This window comes from Camelus bactrianus, chromosome 11 (genome assembly GCF_048773025.1).
Source record: "Camelus bactrianus isolate YW-2024 breed Bactrian camel chromosome 11, ASM4877302v1, whole genome shotgun sequence".
NCBI lineage: Eukaryota > Metazoa > Chordata > Mammalia > Artiodactyla > Camelidae > Camelus > Camelus bactrianus.
In genome coordinates, this window is record NC_133549.1 from 80,384,011 (window position 1) to 80,402,298 (window position 18,288).

At 49.5% G+C, this 18,288-nt stretch overlaps 1 protein-coding gene across 1 annotated transcript in view; it reads right to left on the reverse strand.

The window, feature by feature from the left end:
• The window catches only part of DRGX (dorsal root ganglia homeobox), a 32,031-nt gene extending 19,733 nt beyond the window's left edge, over window positions 1-12,298 (reverse strand). Inside the window, exons 1-5 of the mRNA XM_010963497.3 lie at window positions 11,409-12,298; window positions 6,962-7,059; window positions 6,005-6,106; window positions 2,882-3,060; window positions 2,684-2,796 (exon numbers count right to left, since the gene is read on the reverse strand). Of these exons, the coding sequence (XP_010961799.1) occupies window positions 2,684-2,796; window positions 2,882-3,060; window positions 6,005-6,106; window positions 6,962-7,059; window positions 11,409-11,442 (526 nt within the window). The 5' untranslated portion in view covers window positions 11,443-12,298. The remainder of the gene's footprint in view (window positions 1-2,683; window positions 2,797-2,881; window positions 3,061-6,004; window positions 6,107-6,961; window positions 7,060-11,408) is intronic.
• Window positions 12,299-18,288: the final 5,990 nt, after the last annotated feature.

Here is an 18,288-nt window from a genome sequence, read left to right on the forward strand (position 1 = left end):
GCTGCTTGGTGAGGCCAGGTAACAAGAGCCAAGGTGAGTAAGGGGGTCACAATGAGCCACAGGAGGGGAGCTTTGCTGGGGGGCAGGCTTGGGGAGGAGCTGTGCATGCCAGGACGAGAACACAGAAGCCTGCGTGCGTCTAATGAGCAAAAGCTAATTTGTAGGTGGTGGGGCAGGTGGGCAGGGGAGAGGGTGGTGAAGATAGTGCTTACACACGCTCAATTCACTCATCGCCTGCCTGGTTCTGGAAACATCTGAGCGTGCCACTGGCCCCAGCACACCTCGTCTCCCTGACTGTGGCCAGAAAGGCCTTCCAGTGGGGATGTGCAGGCTGACTAAGCAAGTGCCACCACAAGGCACAAAGATGTGCCCTAGTTTGGTGAGCACACAGTGACTTCTGTCACCTCTGCAGAATTCTGCGCATCCCCACCACAGCCCCCACCCCCCCTGCCATCAAAGGAAAGTGTGTTTCCAGTGAGATAGGCACAAGGCAGACCCCAAGGGAGGTGCTGGGGTTGAGGGGAGTACATAAGAGTGAGGAACAAAGAGGAAGGGTGACAGGTTACTGGCCCCTCCCTTCAGCCCTGCTTCCTTCTGCTCTGTCCCTCTCATCACTGCCTTATTGGCTGGCAGACACCATCCCGCCCTCCCTGCCAGCAACCTAGCCCTCTCTCCCTTCCTTCAGCCCCTTCCGACCTCCACCAGGGTCTGGGCTTGTTACAGACCACCCCCGAGGGCTACCCCACCAAAGAGACATAGAATTCACCTCCAACTCATCATGAGGCTGGAGCGGAGCAAGCAGAGAACATTTAGGAATGAGACGGTTACTCTCAGGAGCTGAGCTGATCCTCACCAAAGTAGAGAGGATTCGACAGACAGATGGATATAGGAGTGCTCCTCTGCCCAGACCAGTTCCTTGAATGATACCCACGTCCCATTGGTAATCTGCTTCCAGAAGCCCCTTCCAATTGGGACTCCACCTCCACAGTGCCCTACCAGCCTATTGTGTCTGTGAATATGTCCCAGGGCCACTCTGTTGGGGGTAGAGGGGACTCTACTTGGCCCCTGAAGCACACAGACCCTGGAGCTGAAGGAAGCGCCGGGGCACACGGCACCCAGAGTTGGATGGAGCTGAGCCTCATCCTCCCACTCCAGCCATCTGAGCCCAGGGATTCGCCCAGCTGCCTGGACCATTCAGAACTGGCTCCAGGCCTCAGGGCCCCACCTCCTACAGAGGAAAATCCAGATGCAGGGGTGCGGTGTCCAGGGCCTGCAAGCTCGGGCCCCTCCACTTTATCTCTGGGCACTCTCCTGTGGGCACCCAATGTACCGGCCATTCTCCAGACAAACCTGGTTCTCCTCCCTGCTCCTGGCACTCTGCACGTCCTGCTCTCTGGGCCTAGAATGTTCTCTCCTTTTTGGAGAATCCCCAGGGGGGCTCCATCATGCCTTCATTCAGCTTCCAGAAACCACATTTGCAATGCAGATCATCACTCTGTGTGTGTGTGTGTGTGTGTGTGTGTGTGTGTGTGTGTGTGTGTGTGTCTGATCAATCTGCTGGAGGAGGACCCCTCAAGGGCAGAAGACCCCAGACCTTAATGCAGAACAAGCAGGAAACACCCTAGGGGGGGCTCCCCCACTGCCTATCATCAGGAAAAAGCCTACAGCCAAGCCTGCACCCCCACCTCCCAGACCTGCAGAGACAAGACAACCGCCAACATTAACACTCACTGCCCTGGACCCACTGTGGGGCCCCGCCCTGCTCCCGGCCAGCACAGCTGGCTGATCTCATGGCAAGAAGAGTGGGTTTGGGACCAGGAATTGACAGATACTGGATGGGCCGATTCATCCAGTGGGGGTTCCCCGGGGATCCCCAAGGAACAGTCCCATCAGAGTCCCCCTCTCTGGACCTGACAAAAATGTCCCTAACAATATAAACTGTACAAGGACCTAGGTATAGCACAGGGAACTATATTCAATTTCTTGTCATGAGCTGCAATGGAAAAGAAACTGAAAAAATGTATATATATATGTGTATATATATATATATATATGTATAACTGAATCACTTTGCTATACACCTGAAACTAACATAGTAAATTGATTACACGTCAATAAGAATAAAAAAAAATGTACTTGCAAAAAAAAATGCCCCTAATAGTTTCCAACCTTCAGACAACAACAGCCTTTGAGAAGAAAGCAAATCTTAGAAAACCACAAACCCTAACAATTCAGAGTCCTTGATATTAGGAGACCCTGGAGAAGGCGGGTGGGCAAACTACACGAATGAAGAGGGTCTTCATGAGCTGGGACAATTGTCCATCACAGGCCTCACCCAAAAGCTTCAAGCTAGCACCCAAAACTGGGACCAGTGAGAGGGAGCAGTCTGTGAACACTGAAACAGCCGTCCCTCAGTCAGCCCCCAGTCAGGTGCAGGGATACGAGCTTCACCTAGGTTCTCAGGTCATGTAGAAGAGGAACAAGAGAGCATGTTTGGAAACTGACTCTGGCTGTGACTGACAGAAGAAGGAAAGGAGCTGCACCGGCCCCAGGTGCAAGGATGGGCCGGACTGAGAAAGCAGGACAGGCAAATGATCATCACAATCCCCTTGGAAGTGGTGCAGGCCAGCAGGGCCAAGCGGGGTCCCCACCCGGCCCAGCAGGCAGCAGAGCCCAAACTCACCTTTCAGGGAGGCGACGTGTGACAGGGCCTGGGCATACGTGGCTGTGTTCAGGAGGGTCCCCGGCAAGCAAGAGGGAAAGAAAGGCCCTGTGGGACCCACAGTTCGCCCGAGGCTAGCAGAGAAAGAGAATCACACACTGAGTTTCCAACCGTGTGTACCCGCCAGCCCTCCCGGCCCAGGGGTCCAGCCAGCCTCACCTCTGCTGGGCCTCCAGGGCCTCCTTCTTGCTCCGGGCCTGGTCCCCGGGGGGTGGGGAGTTGATGTTTCTTGTGGGCGGGGGCGTCACCTCTGCCATGGACTCCTTGGCTCCTGGCTCCTGGTCAGAGGCCCCTCTCTCTGTTTTCCTCCATTTGGCCCTTCGGTTCTGGAACCAAACCTGAACCCCCGATGGAAACCCACACCCAATGGAGGCAAAAAATCAGACAGAAGGAGGGAACTAGAACTCAAACCCAAATGCCCGGTCCCCGTGCCATGGCTCACAGTTCACCTTGCAGCAGGCGCGCAGGAGCACAGCCTCCTCTCTCCAAAGGTCTACCAAAACAGAACTCTCTGAATTACAGCTTCAGACCCACGAGTGGCTCAGAAAATCAGAGTAGAAGGTGTGACAGGCATTTTTAAATGAGTGTTAAGGAAGAATCCAAATGCACTGGCCACAGTGAGGGTAAAAGTACATCTCGTGGAAAGTCTCAGTGTAGGCAAGTACATTTATTTGATGTGAAATGTATTCCCTATGGGGAAAGGGGGGGACTCATCATCAGAACAGTTTATAAAACACCACCCTGGGGTTTCTTCCTCAAAAATACTTATCCTGTCTTCCAGCAGGTCTGGCCTGAGTGTGTCCAGCCTCATACATGTGATTTCACCCTGAAATCATCTCTGACACATCATGACAAGTTCATGACCAGCAGCACTAGAAACACTGCCTCCGGAGTCATCCCTGGTTTAGAATTCTGGACCCCAGTGAATCTGGCTTAGAGACCCCTGCAATCCTTGAAGTCAGGTAGTTCTACTAGCCCCATTTTACAGATGAGAAAACTGAGCACAGAGAGTGTAATTAACTTGCCCGAGGTCATTCAGGTGGCAAATGGCAGATCTACAATTTGAAGCCCAGTGGCTTGGCTGGGGAAGGTGATCCAAATTGTCTGGGGGTGATAATAGTGGCCGCCCCCAAGCATTGTTAGGAAAATTAGCATAGAGAAATGTGACTGAGCACGGAGCCTGGCACATAGCAATCACCCGGTGAATATTAGCAGTATTATTTGCACCATCCTCAGGTTAGGAAGCGGCTTGTGATTCACTTGCTCTAATTGCCTTCTTACAGGCTGAGGTGGAATTCTTTAAGCCTTGGAAACCAAGACTGCATTTACCGGACAGCCTCATGGCAACCGGGCAGCCTGGGTCCAAGGTGTTCCTGGAGGTCAGTGAAATCCTGCAGCTCTTTACTCCATCCAGCTAAATCTCTTCCCCCTTTCTCCTGGGAGATAATTCCTGGCTTTAAAAAAAAAAAAAAAAGGCTGGCAAGACCTTCCTCCTATTCCCCTGGGCATCCTCTCCTCCTGCTGCAGGCAGACTGGCCCCAGAGAGAGCCTGGGTCCCTACGCTGAGCCTTCCGCCAGCCCACCCCACCTCTGAATCTTCATTCTCTTTTAACTGGTTTCTTTCCTTTTAAAAAAAAAAATCTAGTTGGCTTTTAATTGCACATATCAGCGACCATTGAATAATGATTTTATCTATATTCTAAATTTAGGGCAGTTAAATACAAAGCAAAATGCAGACACTTTCTCGCGTCTTAATTGAATGAAGGTCACAGCTATAACAACATTTAATTGAGCTATTTTTCATTATCATATTTTAATGACTTTGCACTGACAGTTCACCTGCTTCTGAGGAAAGAGCATGATGGAGTCGTTTATTTCCCTATTTAGTTATTGTTTGACAACATCAGCTTCGATTAAGACCCTGCTTTAGAGAACATTAATCATATTTGAATGAGCAAGGGGTCTAAATGTAAACACATCTCCCTTCCCGCCACCGAAGCCATGTCCCCACACGCAGGCTCACTAAACAAATGCTTCAGAGCCATTGTCTGTTTGTAGAATAGCCAACAATAGCCCCAACAACAGTTCCCCGCTTTAATTGTCACCACCCCTATCTCACCCTTGCACCTTTCAGGGAGAAGTTATGATCTTCCACTTCTGAATGCTCAATAATTGTGTCATTTATCTCAATTTGCAGTTCAGTCTTTAGGCAGCTATTGGCAAGCTGGCATTAAAAAAAAGAAAGGATAAACGACATGCTGGCCAAAGGAGATTTTCATTTCCAAATAATAATCAGTTTAATTTGCCCGCATATGACCAATGATTCATATTCAGATTTAATAATCAGGATCACATAATCTGATTATAGGGGAAATAATTTGTTTACAACCCCCAATTTACTGCTCAGAATTCCATTATCTCTCTTCAGCCATTGGTTTTTAAGAGATACTAACATGACCCAGGGGAACCAAAAGCAAACTATTATATTTCCTACAATTAGATCTTTTCATAGTCTTAACCCCAAGCCCCTACATAAAAAAAAGAACAGAAACAGCATGGAGGAAACTCCATAAATAAAATGAATATATAATTGTGCTCAAAGAATGGCTCGCCCCGGAGAGGCGGCGCTGCGAATCTGTTCCTCCCGTGTCCGGGCACATCTGCTGGGCTCGGCGGGTTTGTGCACTTAAACATAATCACCATGTAGCTTCTAAAAGAGAAATCCTGCTTAGAGACAGTCACCGTGGGCCACGCTTGTCTCCAAGGCAGCCCTTTCGCTGCTGCCGCTTAAAGACTTTTCAATTGCCCATGGTCTTCGGGTCCACTTCACTGAAAGAGTCCGCGTGCTGGGGAGAAGTTGGACATGATGCAATTTCTGGAAAGCAGATCCTACCCTGTTCCCATATGAAAACACAGTTCTCTGCAATTGACCGGCCTTACCCCAGAGCGGTCAGAGCGGCTTTGAGAATAGCATCTCAGCTCTTTTTTTTTTTTTTTCCAAAGCAAGGAAATGGATGTGCATTGATGTAATTTAGTACCTTAGAGACGCGGACAAATTAGTGTAGAACATTATCACTAGTTAATTATGAATGACCGATTAATCAACCTAATCTAATATTCCACATTATGTTGATGTTATTAAAGTGCATCATGAAAATGACAGATCATCTTCATTTGCTTTCTTTGGCCAAATGTGCACTCTGCAGTCGTGATGTCAGGGAAAAAAAAAAAAGTTTGCCAGTTTTAATATTCAAGAGTTAAATAATTAAAAAGAAGGTTTACCTGCACTCTGGCTTCTGTGAGGTTTATTTTCATGGCTAGCTCTTCTCTGGTGAAGACATCGGGGTAGTGTGTTTGGGCAAAAACTGCCTCGAGAGCTTCCAGCTGGTAAAAGGAAAATATACTTACTGGTGAGAGGTTGCAGCTAGGTGAGAGGAAGCAGATGTATATTTCCAATTTGCTATGAGTGGCGAGGAAGTAGTTCCCCAGATCAAATAGAGGAAGAAGGGTAGAAAAGGGCTCTTTGAAAAAAAAAAAAAATCCCACAGAATTAAAATTGCAACCGTGGATGACTTAGGAGCTAAGCTTTACTAGCAACCTCAGTGCTACCCCAAGAGGTAGAAATAAGAGAGGCACAAATATTTATATGCAATTTCCATTTAAATGGATCCAGAGGACTCAAAATCTAAGGCTGGCCTTATGAATTAGTGCAATCCACGCAGCTTCCACCATCGAGTATAGGAGAAGAGCAATCACTTGCAGAAGCCCTCACTGTGTTGTGCCCACAGAAACCGCCTAGGGTCTCTGCTCCAGGGCGCTCTGGGAGAAAGACAGATTTAAGGGAAGGAGCTCGGATCCTGGAAATACAATGTCAAGGCTCCAGTGGTAGCCCTTCCGTTTATGGGCAGTGATAACTTCTACAAAGCAGTCAACCTCTTGGGCCCCAGTTTTCTCGTCTATCTATTGGGTAAGAATGTCTGACTGTCCCCAGACTCAACCTAAGGCAGACCAGAGCCGTCATCATTGTCTCCTCACTTACTATCTGGGATTGAGGTCAAAGTCCTCTGCCCCCTGCCCAGATTCCTTGACACATAAATTCAAGAAAACAGAAAGATCCAATTAACACAATCAGTTAGCCTTATTCTGAAAGACAAAGAAGAGCTCCTCAAACTCTGGTTTTTTTTTTCTTTTTTCTTGGAGGCAGGAGATAGCTGACTCTCAGAAGGGGGGCATCATTACCTGCTGGAGAGTGAACGTGGTCCGGTTCCGGCGCTGTTTTCTCCGTAGAAACCCATCGTCGAAATCTCCCGTAGAGTGGTTACCAAAGGGAGCGGTGCCTGCTGGGAGAAAACGGGATCAGCCTGAGCAGAGGGCCCCCCAGTCCTCACACTGACCCCCTGCCGTGCACACTTACTTGGAGGCAGCAACCTGTCCCCTCTAGACAGAGCCCTGTCTGTCCCAAAGCATCCTTCTCTGCTCCTGTAATTAAGGCTCCCTCTTTTCCACTCTTTTGTGCTCTCTCTCTCCCAGTAACCTTTGACTTTAAGCCCTACTATGCCTATTTCATAGCGTGAGTGGTGACCTTACTCCCCAACACAGCCACGTCCACTTCATGCGGAATTCTGGACTCCAAGCCAGAAAGGGTCACTGACTTGAGATGGAGTCTTCACTGGCCCTCCAGCTCCCAGCTACACCTTTGTCCCAAGCATCTTCATCTCATCCCTCCTACCTCTGATCCTTCAGTAGAAGCCTCTAGGTTTCCTTTTTTCTCACCTGTTATTTTACTTTCCCTTGATTCTATAAACAATAAGGATTCAAGGCTAGGGAGGACGGAGGAAAGAAATCACCAAGAGTTTTCCACAACACTTTTCTCCTAGAACTTCAGGACACGAGGAGGTAAGAGGTTTAGAAATGAATATTAATTACCATTGGTCACAGCTCATCAGCACCATAGTGGATCTGTTATAGAGATGTCAATTAACAAAAAATCTGCACCAATAGCAACTTTCCTGAATTCCAAGCAGACTTAAAAAGGACCGCTCTCAAAGGGCATCCCACCCTCTGGCCAGGCTTATAAAAGACCCTCTGCTCCTTGAAAAGAAAGGCTTCTTTTCCACAGTCCTCCCTTGCCGCCTCCAAAGCTTCTATTAAGCCAGAACAGATTTTGGCCCCAAACGTATATTCAGATCATTTTCCAAATGTGCGCCATTTACTTGACAGTCCACAATGGCTTCTTAGGAAAACAAATGAGCAAGCTCCCATTAGCCAGTGAAGGCTGTACCTGCCACGGGCTCTGGTAGCAGAATCACTGCGTGTTAGGCATTAGGAGCCGCCAAGTCACACTGCCCAGCCATCGTTTCTCAGAAGGACCTCAGTCCAAAGAAGCAAGGTCTTTTAGGCTTTTTAAAATTCTGTCTACTACAGGGAGTCCCTCCTATCTATTTCCAGTGCCACATCCTTTGCCACAAGACCTCCACTCTCTGGGGAAGCCTTCTCCTTCCGTCATCCTGTCCAAATTGCTTTCTTCCTCAAAACCCCAGTTACAAATATTTCTCTCCAGCCCACTGGAAACTTCAAAGAAACAGTCTCAGTATTTTTTTTTCAAAGCAGTCTTATTTCCATTTTTATGGACAAATTGTCTCCTTTTGAAACAAAGTTCTTGACGGGTGAGGATGAGATGCAATCTCTGAGGCTCTCCAATCACAACCAGCCTCACAGACGTATACCTGCCTGTCGCAATTATTTCACAAAGTGTGCATATAATATCTTTAAACGAAACACGGCATGTCAAGCTGAATCCTGAAAAAGGCTGACAGTTCATCACATTAAGAAGAACAAAGATGGACAACCTAATAGAAAAAAAGGAAACTATGAGAACAGGCTTTTTACTTAAAAATAAATAGAATGGGGGGAGGGTATAGCTCAGTGGTAGAGCACATGCTTAGCATGCACAAGGTCCTGGGTTCAATCCCCAGTACCTCCATTAAAAAAATAAATAAATAAACCTAATTACCTCCTACCCCTCCAAAAAGAAAAACTAAAATAAATAAATAAATAAATAAATAAATAAATAAATAAAATGGTTGATAATGCAACAACAATGTTGAACCTTGCAACAGTTAAAGAAAATATTTTTGCAAAAAAAAGCATAATTATATCCAGTACAGATTAGAGTGCAATGAACTGTGCACACTACTCACCATTTGTAGGAGAGTGAATTGGTGCAGCCTTATTAGAGGGTAATTGGACAATATCCATCAAAAATTTAAGTGCACACACAGCTTTGTAATCTATGAATATACTTATAAAGTGTGCCTAAATGGAGAGAGACTATTGTTCCTGGTAACATGGTAAGAGAAAAAAAAAAAAACTGGAAACAACCAAAGTGCCCAAGAGTAGACACTTTCTGCACAACGTATAATGGAATACTACACAACACAGCTGTTGAAAAGAAGCCGTAGCTCTGCCTAAACTGACATGGAAGAATCACCAAAATGTGTATAATGAAGTGAAAAAGGCAAAGTTCTGAACGATGTGCTGTATGATCTCAGCACAAATAAGACATAACTTACCGAGAAAAAATACATAAATGACAATATACACAGGTAAAAGCATGTTTTTCCTGTAGAAATCACAGGAAACCAGCAATATGGAGTATCTTTAGAAAAAGAGGTAGAGAAGGAAGATTTCACTTTTCAAGGGGTTCTGTTCTATTTGAATTTCCAATGCAGGTGTATGTAGTACTTTTTAAATTTAGTATCAGCAGAATTATCTGAGAAGCAAGATTATGAGCCATGCTTCGCTTTCTCTTGCATGCCTCTCTCAATAAAAAATAAAAATTAAAATGCTGATAGGCAATAATGAGATGTCATATTCCAAGGGTCTGCCCTTAGCCTTTCCCTCTGCCGCTGGTCACCTCCTCCCCAGTGACATTAAACTAAAATACAACATCCCTTTTTGCAAAACTGGTTTCGAAACACATCTGTGAAGGAACAAAAAGGGTCTTAAAGACCCGTCTCCTTTTCTTCTGGTCACAGCAACCAGAATCAGCACCGGGATGTGGGATGTGCCCCAGGTGTGGGAAGGAAAGGTGAACTGAGACGAGAGCAGCAGGCACCTCAGTGTGCTGTGGCCACGACAGGCTGGCCAGGGCTCTCCCCAAGCGACTTCAGCCTCCCACCCTGCAGACAGAGCTTTCCCCTTCAGTCACCCAGGCAGCCCACCGCCTGCTAAGTGCCCAGATCTCAGCCTTCCTACTTTAACCAGAAGGGTGGGCTACTGGGTGTCAGTAAGTCCTAACCTGAGGTTCAGAGAGGAGCAGAGGCTCCCCCTCCAGTCCTGCGGTACAGTGTCAGGGGATGCACCACTCAGACCTTTACATGACACCCATCTGCATGAGTCCTTGGAGGTAAAAGCAGGTGAAATGGAGCCAAGTGTCTGGCCTTCCCTTCCTAGGGATGCTGACCGAGCTGGCAGGGCTTAAACACTGGTCCTCATTGGCCTCCTTTAGAAACTCCTGCTGAACTCTTAAAAGCTTCCATGGGAAAACAAAACAAACTTTCTGAAATCCTGGTGTGCATTGGCCAGCTGAGGGCAGCTGCTGCTCAAGGTAACGGGGGCAAGGTGAAGGAGTATCCTCTGATTTCTCAGGTTCCCCAGTGTCTCACCACCTTTTGCCCTGCCCCATGCCTCCCTCAACTTCTTTGCCTCCAAAATTCTCCCACCACCCCCCACCAAAAAAAAAAATCAAAGGAGTAGGTTGCCAAAGCCAAGTGCTGGTATTGCTCCCAGTTATGTAAGTCCTAATAGCCCATGGCAGAGACTACTGGTCTGAGGAAAGCGCTGTTAAAGGGCCAGAGTGTGTTAAAGGGCATTTGCCTGATGGATAGTACAGCCCTCCTTGTGTGGAGGCCCCACCCTGCAGGATCCCCCAAGACCAGAGATCCAAGCTGTCCCCTTCTCACCAACCTACCCGCACCTAACAATCCAGTGCAGAGACCATACCAAGGATCCTGAAACAAAATTTCTTCTAAGAACTGGAGCCCCTCAAAGACCCAAACCCTGGCCACAGGCTGCCCCTGGGAGTGGGAAGTGGTTAGCATTTGGTGTCAGAAACCCAATGAGTCACAGAGGAGGGGCCATACCTGGGCACTTCTGGCAGTGGTGGGCAGGGCCACCGGCTCCTGAGGGCCACATCGGCCTGGAACAGAACTTGAGGACCTGGAGCAAGACGGCCTTGGGCCAGGAGTAAGCGCAGCCTGGCAATGGGTCCTTCCAAGCTCATGTCCAGTCAAAGACCATGCCGGCCAACTCCCTAGTCCACACTGGCTTATCGGGATGTTTGCAAAACACCGTGAAAGATTGATGCGGCCCCCTGGGCAGGGGAGCCCCGATTAGAGGCGTGACACCAGCATCTGTGCTGGGAGGACCCCCGTCCCTGCAGCCCTCATAGCCCGGGGCACCGAGCCCAGGAGGGGAGGGAGGTGGGAAGCAGGTGGCGACGACGGGGAGGAAGGCCGAAGCGGGATGTGGGGAGGGGGCCAAGGGCGCCCCTACCCACGGCCAGGCGGCTGCGTCCCTCTCAGGGCAGGGACCCAACCACCCGTCAGACTCCGCTGCTGATCTGGCCCTTTCTGGCCGCCGCCGCCGGCCTTTTGGGTCACCTCCGGGCATGGCGCTTACTCACCCTCTAGCTGTGGCGGACAGTGGAAATAAAACATCTCCGACGGCCGGATGGGCTGGACAGCCAGGACTCGGGAGGGTAACCGCGGGACCCACAAGGCGTGCGTAGATCTGGCCTGGCTGCAAAGCAAACAGCGGCAGAGCCTAAGTCTCCCTCAGCCTTGGCCCCGGACCGGCCCTGGAGCGCCTCGGGCGCTCCCTTCCTGGAAGATCCCCTCCCAAAGCCTTCAGCTCACTTTGGGGACCGGGTGGGAGGTAGCAGCGCCATCGCAAACCAGGGCCCCAGTGGGAGAACCCTTCGGTTCGGGTCTGCCACCCTGATAGTCGTCTCCCAACCTCCGCCCCAACCCCAAACCCACGCAGTCTGGTTCCCAGCTCTCAGGAGTCCCCGCCGCAAGCCCTGCACCCAGGCCACCGCAGCCGAGTCCGGCGAGCGCGCCAGGCGATCTCCGCGAAAGACAGCCCGGGCCGGGAAGGCAGCCCAGCCCCAAGGCCGGGCGCGCAGGGCTCGGTGTGTGGGTCCGGAGCCGCTTGTACCTCGGCGGGCGGCGGGCGAGGAAGCCCTGAGCGTGACCGCCTCTGGTCCGCTCGCCCCGCTCGACTGGAAGCGGGCGGGGCTCCGCGCGGCTGGCGCCCGCAGGACCAAAAAAGTGACTCGGGAAGTGGCCAGATGTCTTGCTGTCTGTCTACAGCGCGCGCCGCCGCTCAGCACTCCCCTTTATAATCTCACGCATAATTGGCCTTAATCTGATTATTTCCAGCGCTGTCTACAGCGAGTAACTTGGATAGGTCTATTGGGCCTTACAAATGGCCCACGTGGTGTAAAAAAAAAAAAAATCCGTCATTTCTCAGCAAACATCAAGAACGTTTTTCCTCTTTTCTTTTAAAAAGAAAATTGAATCAACCACCACTACCACCACCCGCCATAAAGCATTAATTTCTGAACACTCCACCCCACCCCCACCCTGAGTCCCCTCTTACTCAAACCTTTTTCGGTGAGAGCTTGGCTTTGGGCTTCCCTTGTCAGAGGCCTGGCGACTACCGGGCTGCAAATTGACAAAGCGCTGCTAATTGTCACCGCCGGATGGGTTTTGGGGGGACTCTTTGCACACGGCTTCCCTTTCCAAGCGACCGTACAAAAGGAAAGTTTGATTTTGTTCTCAGCAAGGGGTCCCTGAATTTATGTTCGCTTCTCCATGCAAATGATATGCGGTGGGACCCTTCGCAATTACTTTTAAAATGCATCCGAGGCAGACACTCAGCGGAGAGAGACCGCCCTTCCCTCTGCCTGGGTGAAAATTAAACTCTAAAGTACCGGGCTGAAATTTTCAAGTCAGGGGCGCAGGATTGGATCAAATCACATAAACTGCAAAAAAAGCAAGTCTAATGGCGCATAATTGGTTCTGTAATAGCATTACACCAGGATAATAGCCCGTTACGGCCCCCTGCACTATTAAGTGCTTCCCTGGCGGAAAGCCTTTATGATATTAAAGGGGGAATATAATGATATTTTGGTTATTAAATGCGTGTAATTAATTTATGCACCACTGAAAATAAAGTTGGCATTATGACCCACTCAAGATGCATCAGAAGATGCAAGTCAGACAACTGTTGATAAGTTCTGGTGTCTGTGTTCCGTCTAGACTGCTGATTTTATTTTGGGACGATGGCTTCTTGGACAGACTGCATAAATTGAATATTTTATGAACATTCTAATGCTGCGTTCGGGAGCCCGAACTAATTCTGGTGAGGCGGTGGGTCGGGTCCCTGCATCGCCTGGGATCCAACCTTGATCTTAAAGACTTAGTGAGTTGGAAACAAAAGATCTGGCGGGCCCACACGTGGACAGCTGCCCCGGACGAGAAGCGTCGAGCTGGCGGGCAGAGTGCCGGGGCCCTGGCCCGCCAGTGGACATCCCTCCGAAAACCGCTAGGAAGAGGATGCAGCACCTCTCTGGAAGAGGCAGGTTGAGGCCTGGTGCACTTCAGCGGCCCCTCCTGGGCTCAGCCCGCCCCCGCGCGGAAAGTCGACCCCGCAACGCGGAGGAACCGCTAGAAACGCCGGCTCAGTTCAGAGCTGAGAGAGCCCGCGGCGCCAGCTCCGCCAGGGCCTCTGACTCTGCTAGTCCAGGCGGCCCGCCAGCGGGTAGCACGTCCGCAGGTCTGGGAGGCGGGTGCGGCAGCAGGTAGGGCAACTGAGAGCGCCGTTTCCGCTTCATCCAGAAAGGGCTGCAGCCCTGAGAACCGAGCCTAATTCAGCTCAAGCCAGGAAGCTCGGCGCGGTCTCTGTCTCTCTCCCTGTCTCCCTCAGAGCACCCCTGCTCTCTTTTCAAGAGCCCGAGTCTCCCTTTGCGCGCCTCGGTCTGCCAAAAGCCCCCTCAGACTCCCACCTGCCCTAGGCGGCAGCTTCCCGCCTGAGGGCCCTGCGCGTCCGGAGCCGAGTGCCTGTGGAGGGAGGTGAGCAAGATATCCGGTACGGGAACCCTCGGCACCAGGCGCCCAGCGCTGCGTTGGCCCCAGAAACCAAAGTTCCAAGCCCCAGTCTCAGCTCCCCATCCCTGACATCCTCCGAAGCAGATTCAGATTTCTATCGAGGCCCAGAGATGTCCTGGGTGCTGAACAGGCTTGTCCGGGGTCTGCGGGCCCCGCGCTTCCCGAGCCTCCCGAGCCTCCCGACCGGTCAGAACCCTGGACAGCGGCACCGGTTCCTCCCGCGCTTCGGAGGGAGAAGAGGCCAGTCCCAGGGGCCCCTCTGAGGCCCCGCGCTGCGCTGCAGCCGGACACGCGGCGGTTGGATGCGCCGCGCCGGATCCGGGTGTTGAGGAACCTACTCCAATCCTCTCCCGACCCAAACCTGAGAAAGTTACTTGGGACGCGCACTCATTGCTCGCAGTAGGGCCCGAACTCTGGACTCCACAGCCCCACGCGCATCTCCTGCCCCGCGGCTCCAGCCAGGAAACGTCCCGCGGCGGGTGGCCGCCTGGTCCCGGCCTTACCAGCGTCCCCGACGCAAGCCTGGCTGTCTCCCTTGTGGGACACACAGCCGATCTCCCGCAAAACACCCACCTCGCGCGACGCTCGGAGCCCGCTCGGGACCCTGGGCCTCGTCTGGCCCAAAGTCCCTCTCCCGAAACCCCGAGGCCGGGCTCGTTCCTGTTGGCAAAACAAAGAATAAACAACCAAGCAAGCAACGGTAGAAAGGAAAGGCTACAGCAAACTTCGATGACGCGGGCCCCTTCTTGTCTCCGATTGTCTCCGGTGGCACTCGGGGCGGGAGAGGTGACTAATATGTATTCGCTACCGTCCCCCTCCCCGCTAAAAAACGGGCGTTAGTAACGAAAGGGTTATTTTTCCTTAATTCTTGTGCTGTAAAACGTATTTTCCAATTAACCAAATTCACCGATCTGTCCTGCTTGGACACTCGAGTAATTTACAACCTAAAAGTGTACTTTCTTTATCTAAAGACCAAGGTGACTGCTTTTAATTTTCTCTAACCTCTTTACACTTGACGTTCACCAGACTCATAATGTTAATTGGCTTCGTATACGGATCATCAGTTTAATGAAGAAATAAATCCTGTGTTGCTTTATGTTTTAACAGTGATTGCTTTAATGAGGAATGTGACGTATTCCAAAATCAAAGCTGCAGGAGATATTAGAGGGGGCTTCTATTAGGACGGAAATGCTTATTTAAAGTTAAAACCACGGGTCATATTTCAACAGATTCTCACACTGCCGGCCCTCCCCACCCCCACCCGGGTCGCTCCCAGCCTCTGGAAGGAGACAATTCTGTGGCTGGTCCCCAACGTGCCTTCTCTCCGTACTTAATACACGGCAGCCACAGTCTCCATTCCAAGAATCATCTTCTGGTTACTAAACAGGCGTGCTACTTTACCTCCTGTCCAACAGAACAGAGAGAAGCCGGGATGAAGTGGGAAGTTCAACTTTCAAGGTTGTTCACTTTAAAAAAATAAATAAATAAAAGCAAGAGGGAAGAGAGTAACACACACCTTGAGATTTCGGTACAGATGTTGCAGAGTGGCTCCCCCAGCGCAGCGCATCCCTACCGCTGAAAATTCAAGCCTCCGCTCTTAAAGACAGGCAGCTCCAGCTTGGGCCGAGTGGGCTGCTGCTGACCCAGGCTCTGGTCCCTGAAAATGTCTGCAGGGGATGCGCTAGGCTCCCGTCTGGGTGATGGGAGCGTTCCATCTCTGCATCAATTAATAGGAGAGTAAATCTGCTTCCTCTAATGGGTGTTTGATTTTTTCTAATTTTAAGCTTGTTCTATGAAAGGAGAACTGTCATCTCAAAAACACTGAGAGCAGCAATAAAATGCTGAAAACTGGAGTAGCTATACCTGGAAGCCCTAAATTGTCTTTTAGTTGAATTATGAACTATTTTTAATTGATTCCTGAAAAGAATCCCAAATCCTTAGAAAATGTAGGGAGTGGAGGCTCCGGGTCAGTGTTTCAGACGCCACACATGGCATTTGTTTCTTACTATTTGCTCTGTTCTAGGAAAACAGATGAACATTTGGAGACATGACTGTCAACATCTTTTGAGCCCAAGTGCAGGAACATATGCTGGATTTGGCACCTCACTTGTGCTCAGAAGAGATTTCCCAACTTCCCTTTTTATATTTTCTTTAGCAGAAACAATTTTAGTAGACTTGGTTTAAAAACAAGTAGAGCAGATAAAATACTTCAATTTTCAGGGAGAAAAAAAACCATACTAAATTCCTAATTATGTGTTTTAGAAGTGTCTGGGTGATTTACAATATTGTTTTGTTGTTAAATTCTTTTTAAAAGCCTCTCTGATGTGATCCCCAGTGGCTACACAGCTCTCCCAAGACAGAAGGTGACGCATACGCATGCTCAGTAAGGACCCCGCACATTCTCTACTTATCGGCAAATCATTGTCATTTTGTGGTTTTGGAAATTGCCAAGAAAGTTTGGGTTAGCTAAACACGATGGAATATGTGGGGGGAAAATAGCAGCTAATTGAAATTCCAGATGAACAGGGGACTATAAATGGAAAATATATATATACAACAAGGGATAGATATGCACTTTATTATCTTGGAAATTTCCTCTTGTTCATTAGTTTTACTGTCATGTAAAAGGAATAGCAGCTGCTTAAATACAGGCCAACTTCCAATAACTTCACCTGCAGTGACCACAGGGCAAAGTGTATTCCTGTGTGGTTCTCAGGGAATCTTTCCACTCAGCTCCAGTCTGCCTAATCCTTCCAACATAAGGAAGCAGTGAGGCAGGCCCACTGCCTGGAGTCTGCACCCACCTCTCTTCATTCAAGCAGGCTCCAGTCCTCATGAGCAAGGTAAGCTTGAAAAGATCATGTACTCTTTCTGAACCTCCATGACTTTCTCCATGAAAGGGGGATAAAAATGCCTACATCAAGTGCTGTTTGGAGGATTAAAAAACAGTGCTAGAGGATTTAGGGCAGTGAAAATACTCTGTGTGATACTACAGGGGTGGATACATGCCATGACACTTCTGCTAAAACCCATAAAATGTACAACACCAAGAATGAACCCAAATGCAAACTACAGGCTCTCGGTGATTGTGACCCATGTGCCCATGTGGATTCATTGACTAACATCTGATGGGGGAAGTTGATAATGAGGAGGCTGTACCTCAAAACTGCTCTAAAAATAAAGTCTATTTTTTTTAAATTAAGGGGGGAAACGTGATGAAAACAATGCCCAACACACAACAACTACTCACTAGACACCAGCTCTAACTGTTCTACTGTCATTGATATTATTGTCTTGCCACAACAGTGGCCCACTAGGGGGCCATATTCCTGGAGAGGTGCTGCCCTGAGCTGCTTTGGATACTTACAGATGGCACCTGCCTCTTCTGGCTGTCTCCAAGATGAGTCCACCGTGGCCCAAAGCAGTGCCACCGTGGGGAGAGCTCCTCTGTGGCTCCTCCTTCCCCCTGCTTGCTGGTCTACCACACTTATTTCCTTACATTTTCCCCTTCAGGCTTCATGGCTTGGTTTGTTGAATTTTACTCAGCACACATATATTTGACTAGAAAACCCAAACCAAGGGCCTTCTGGCTGAATCAGAGACATTTTATTTGGCCAACAGAAATTTTTTAGAAGTTCAAATTGAGTGCCTTTAGACTGAGCATGTGAACTCTCCATAGGCCCCACTATTTCCTCCAAGTCACCTCTCACATTTGTGTGATCCACCTGGATCCTGCAGACATCTGACTTTCCTACCCCTGACATAAATTCTGTGTGAGTCTATCATCATTTCCAGACTGATAATGCCTTATTATCAAATGTTAGGATGTGTATTGAGGCCGACTAAGTCCACAGCCTTGAGTTTCAGAGTCTAATTCTGTCCAATTCAAAAAACACTCACCTAGCACTGACTCTCTGCTAGGTGCAGGGGATGCAGACCTGATGTCTAGGCTTCAGGAGCCAGTCCCTAGAGATTCTGGCTAGGAAGAGAGATGGAGTAGCAGGAAGAAGGGAAACTGGCACCATCTGGTACCACACCAAGAGGCACTGGATTCACTGGGTCTTGCCTCCTCTACCCTGGAGACCTTTCTGGAAGAGCAACTCTCAGAATACAGCCCACTCCTAGCTGGGAGAGGGGCTCCCATGCTCATACATCTTTATGCAGCTTCAGATGGAGAAGCACCCCCTCTCCCCAGAGTCCATGGATCCAGTCTTCCCTATGTCCCCAGTATTCAAGTCATCACACCAGAGTCCAAGCATCTGGACAGAGCTCACCCTCCTGCTTCCCAGTTCCAGCTGCAGGGCGACTCTCAGAGGGCTGGACCACAGTCTAGGATACATCCTATCGATGCACATATAGGATTCAATTTCTAAGATCCCACCATCTAGGACT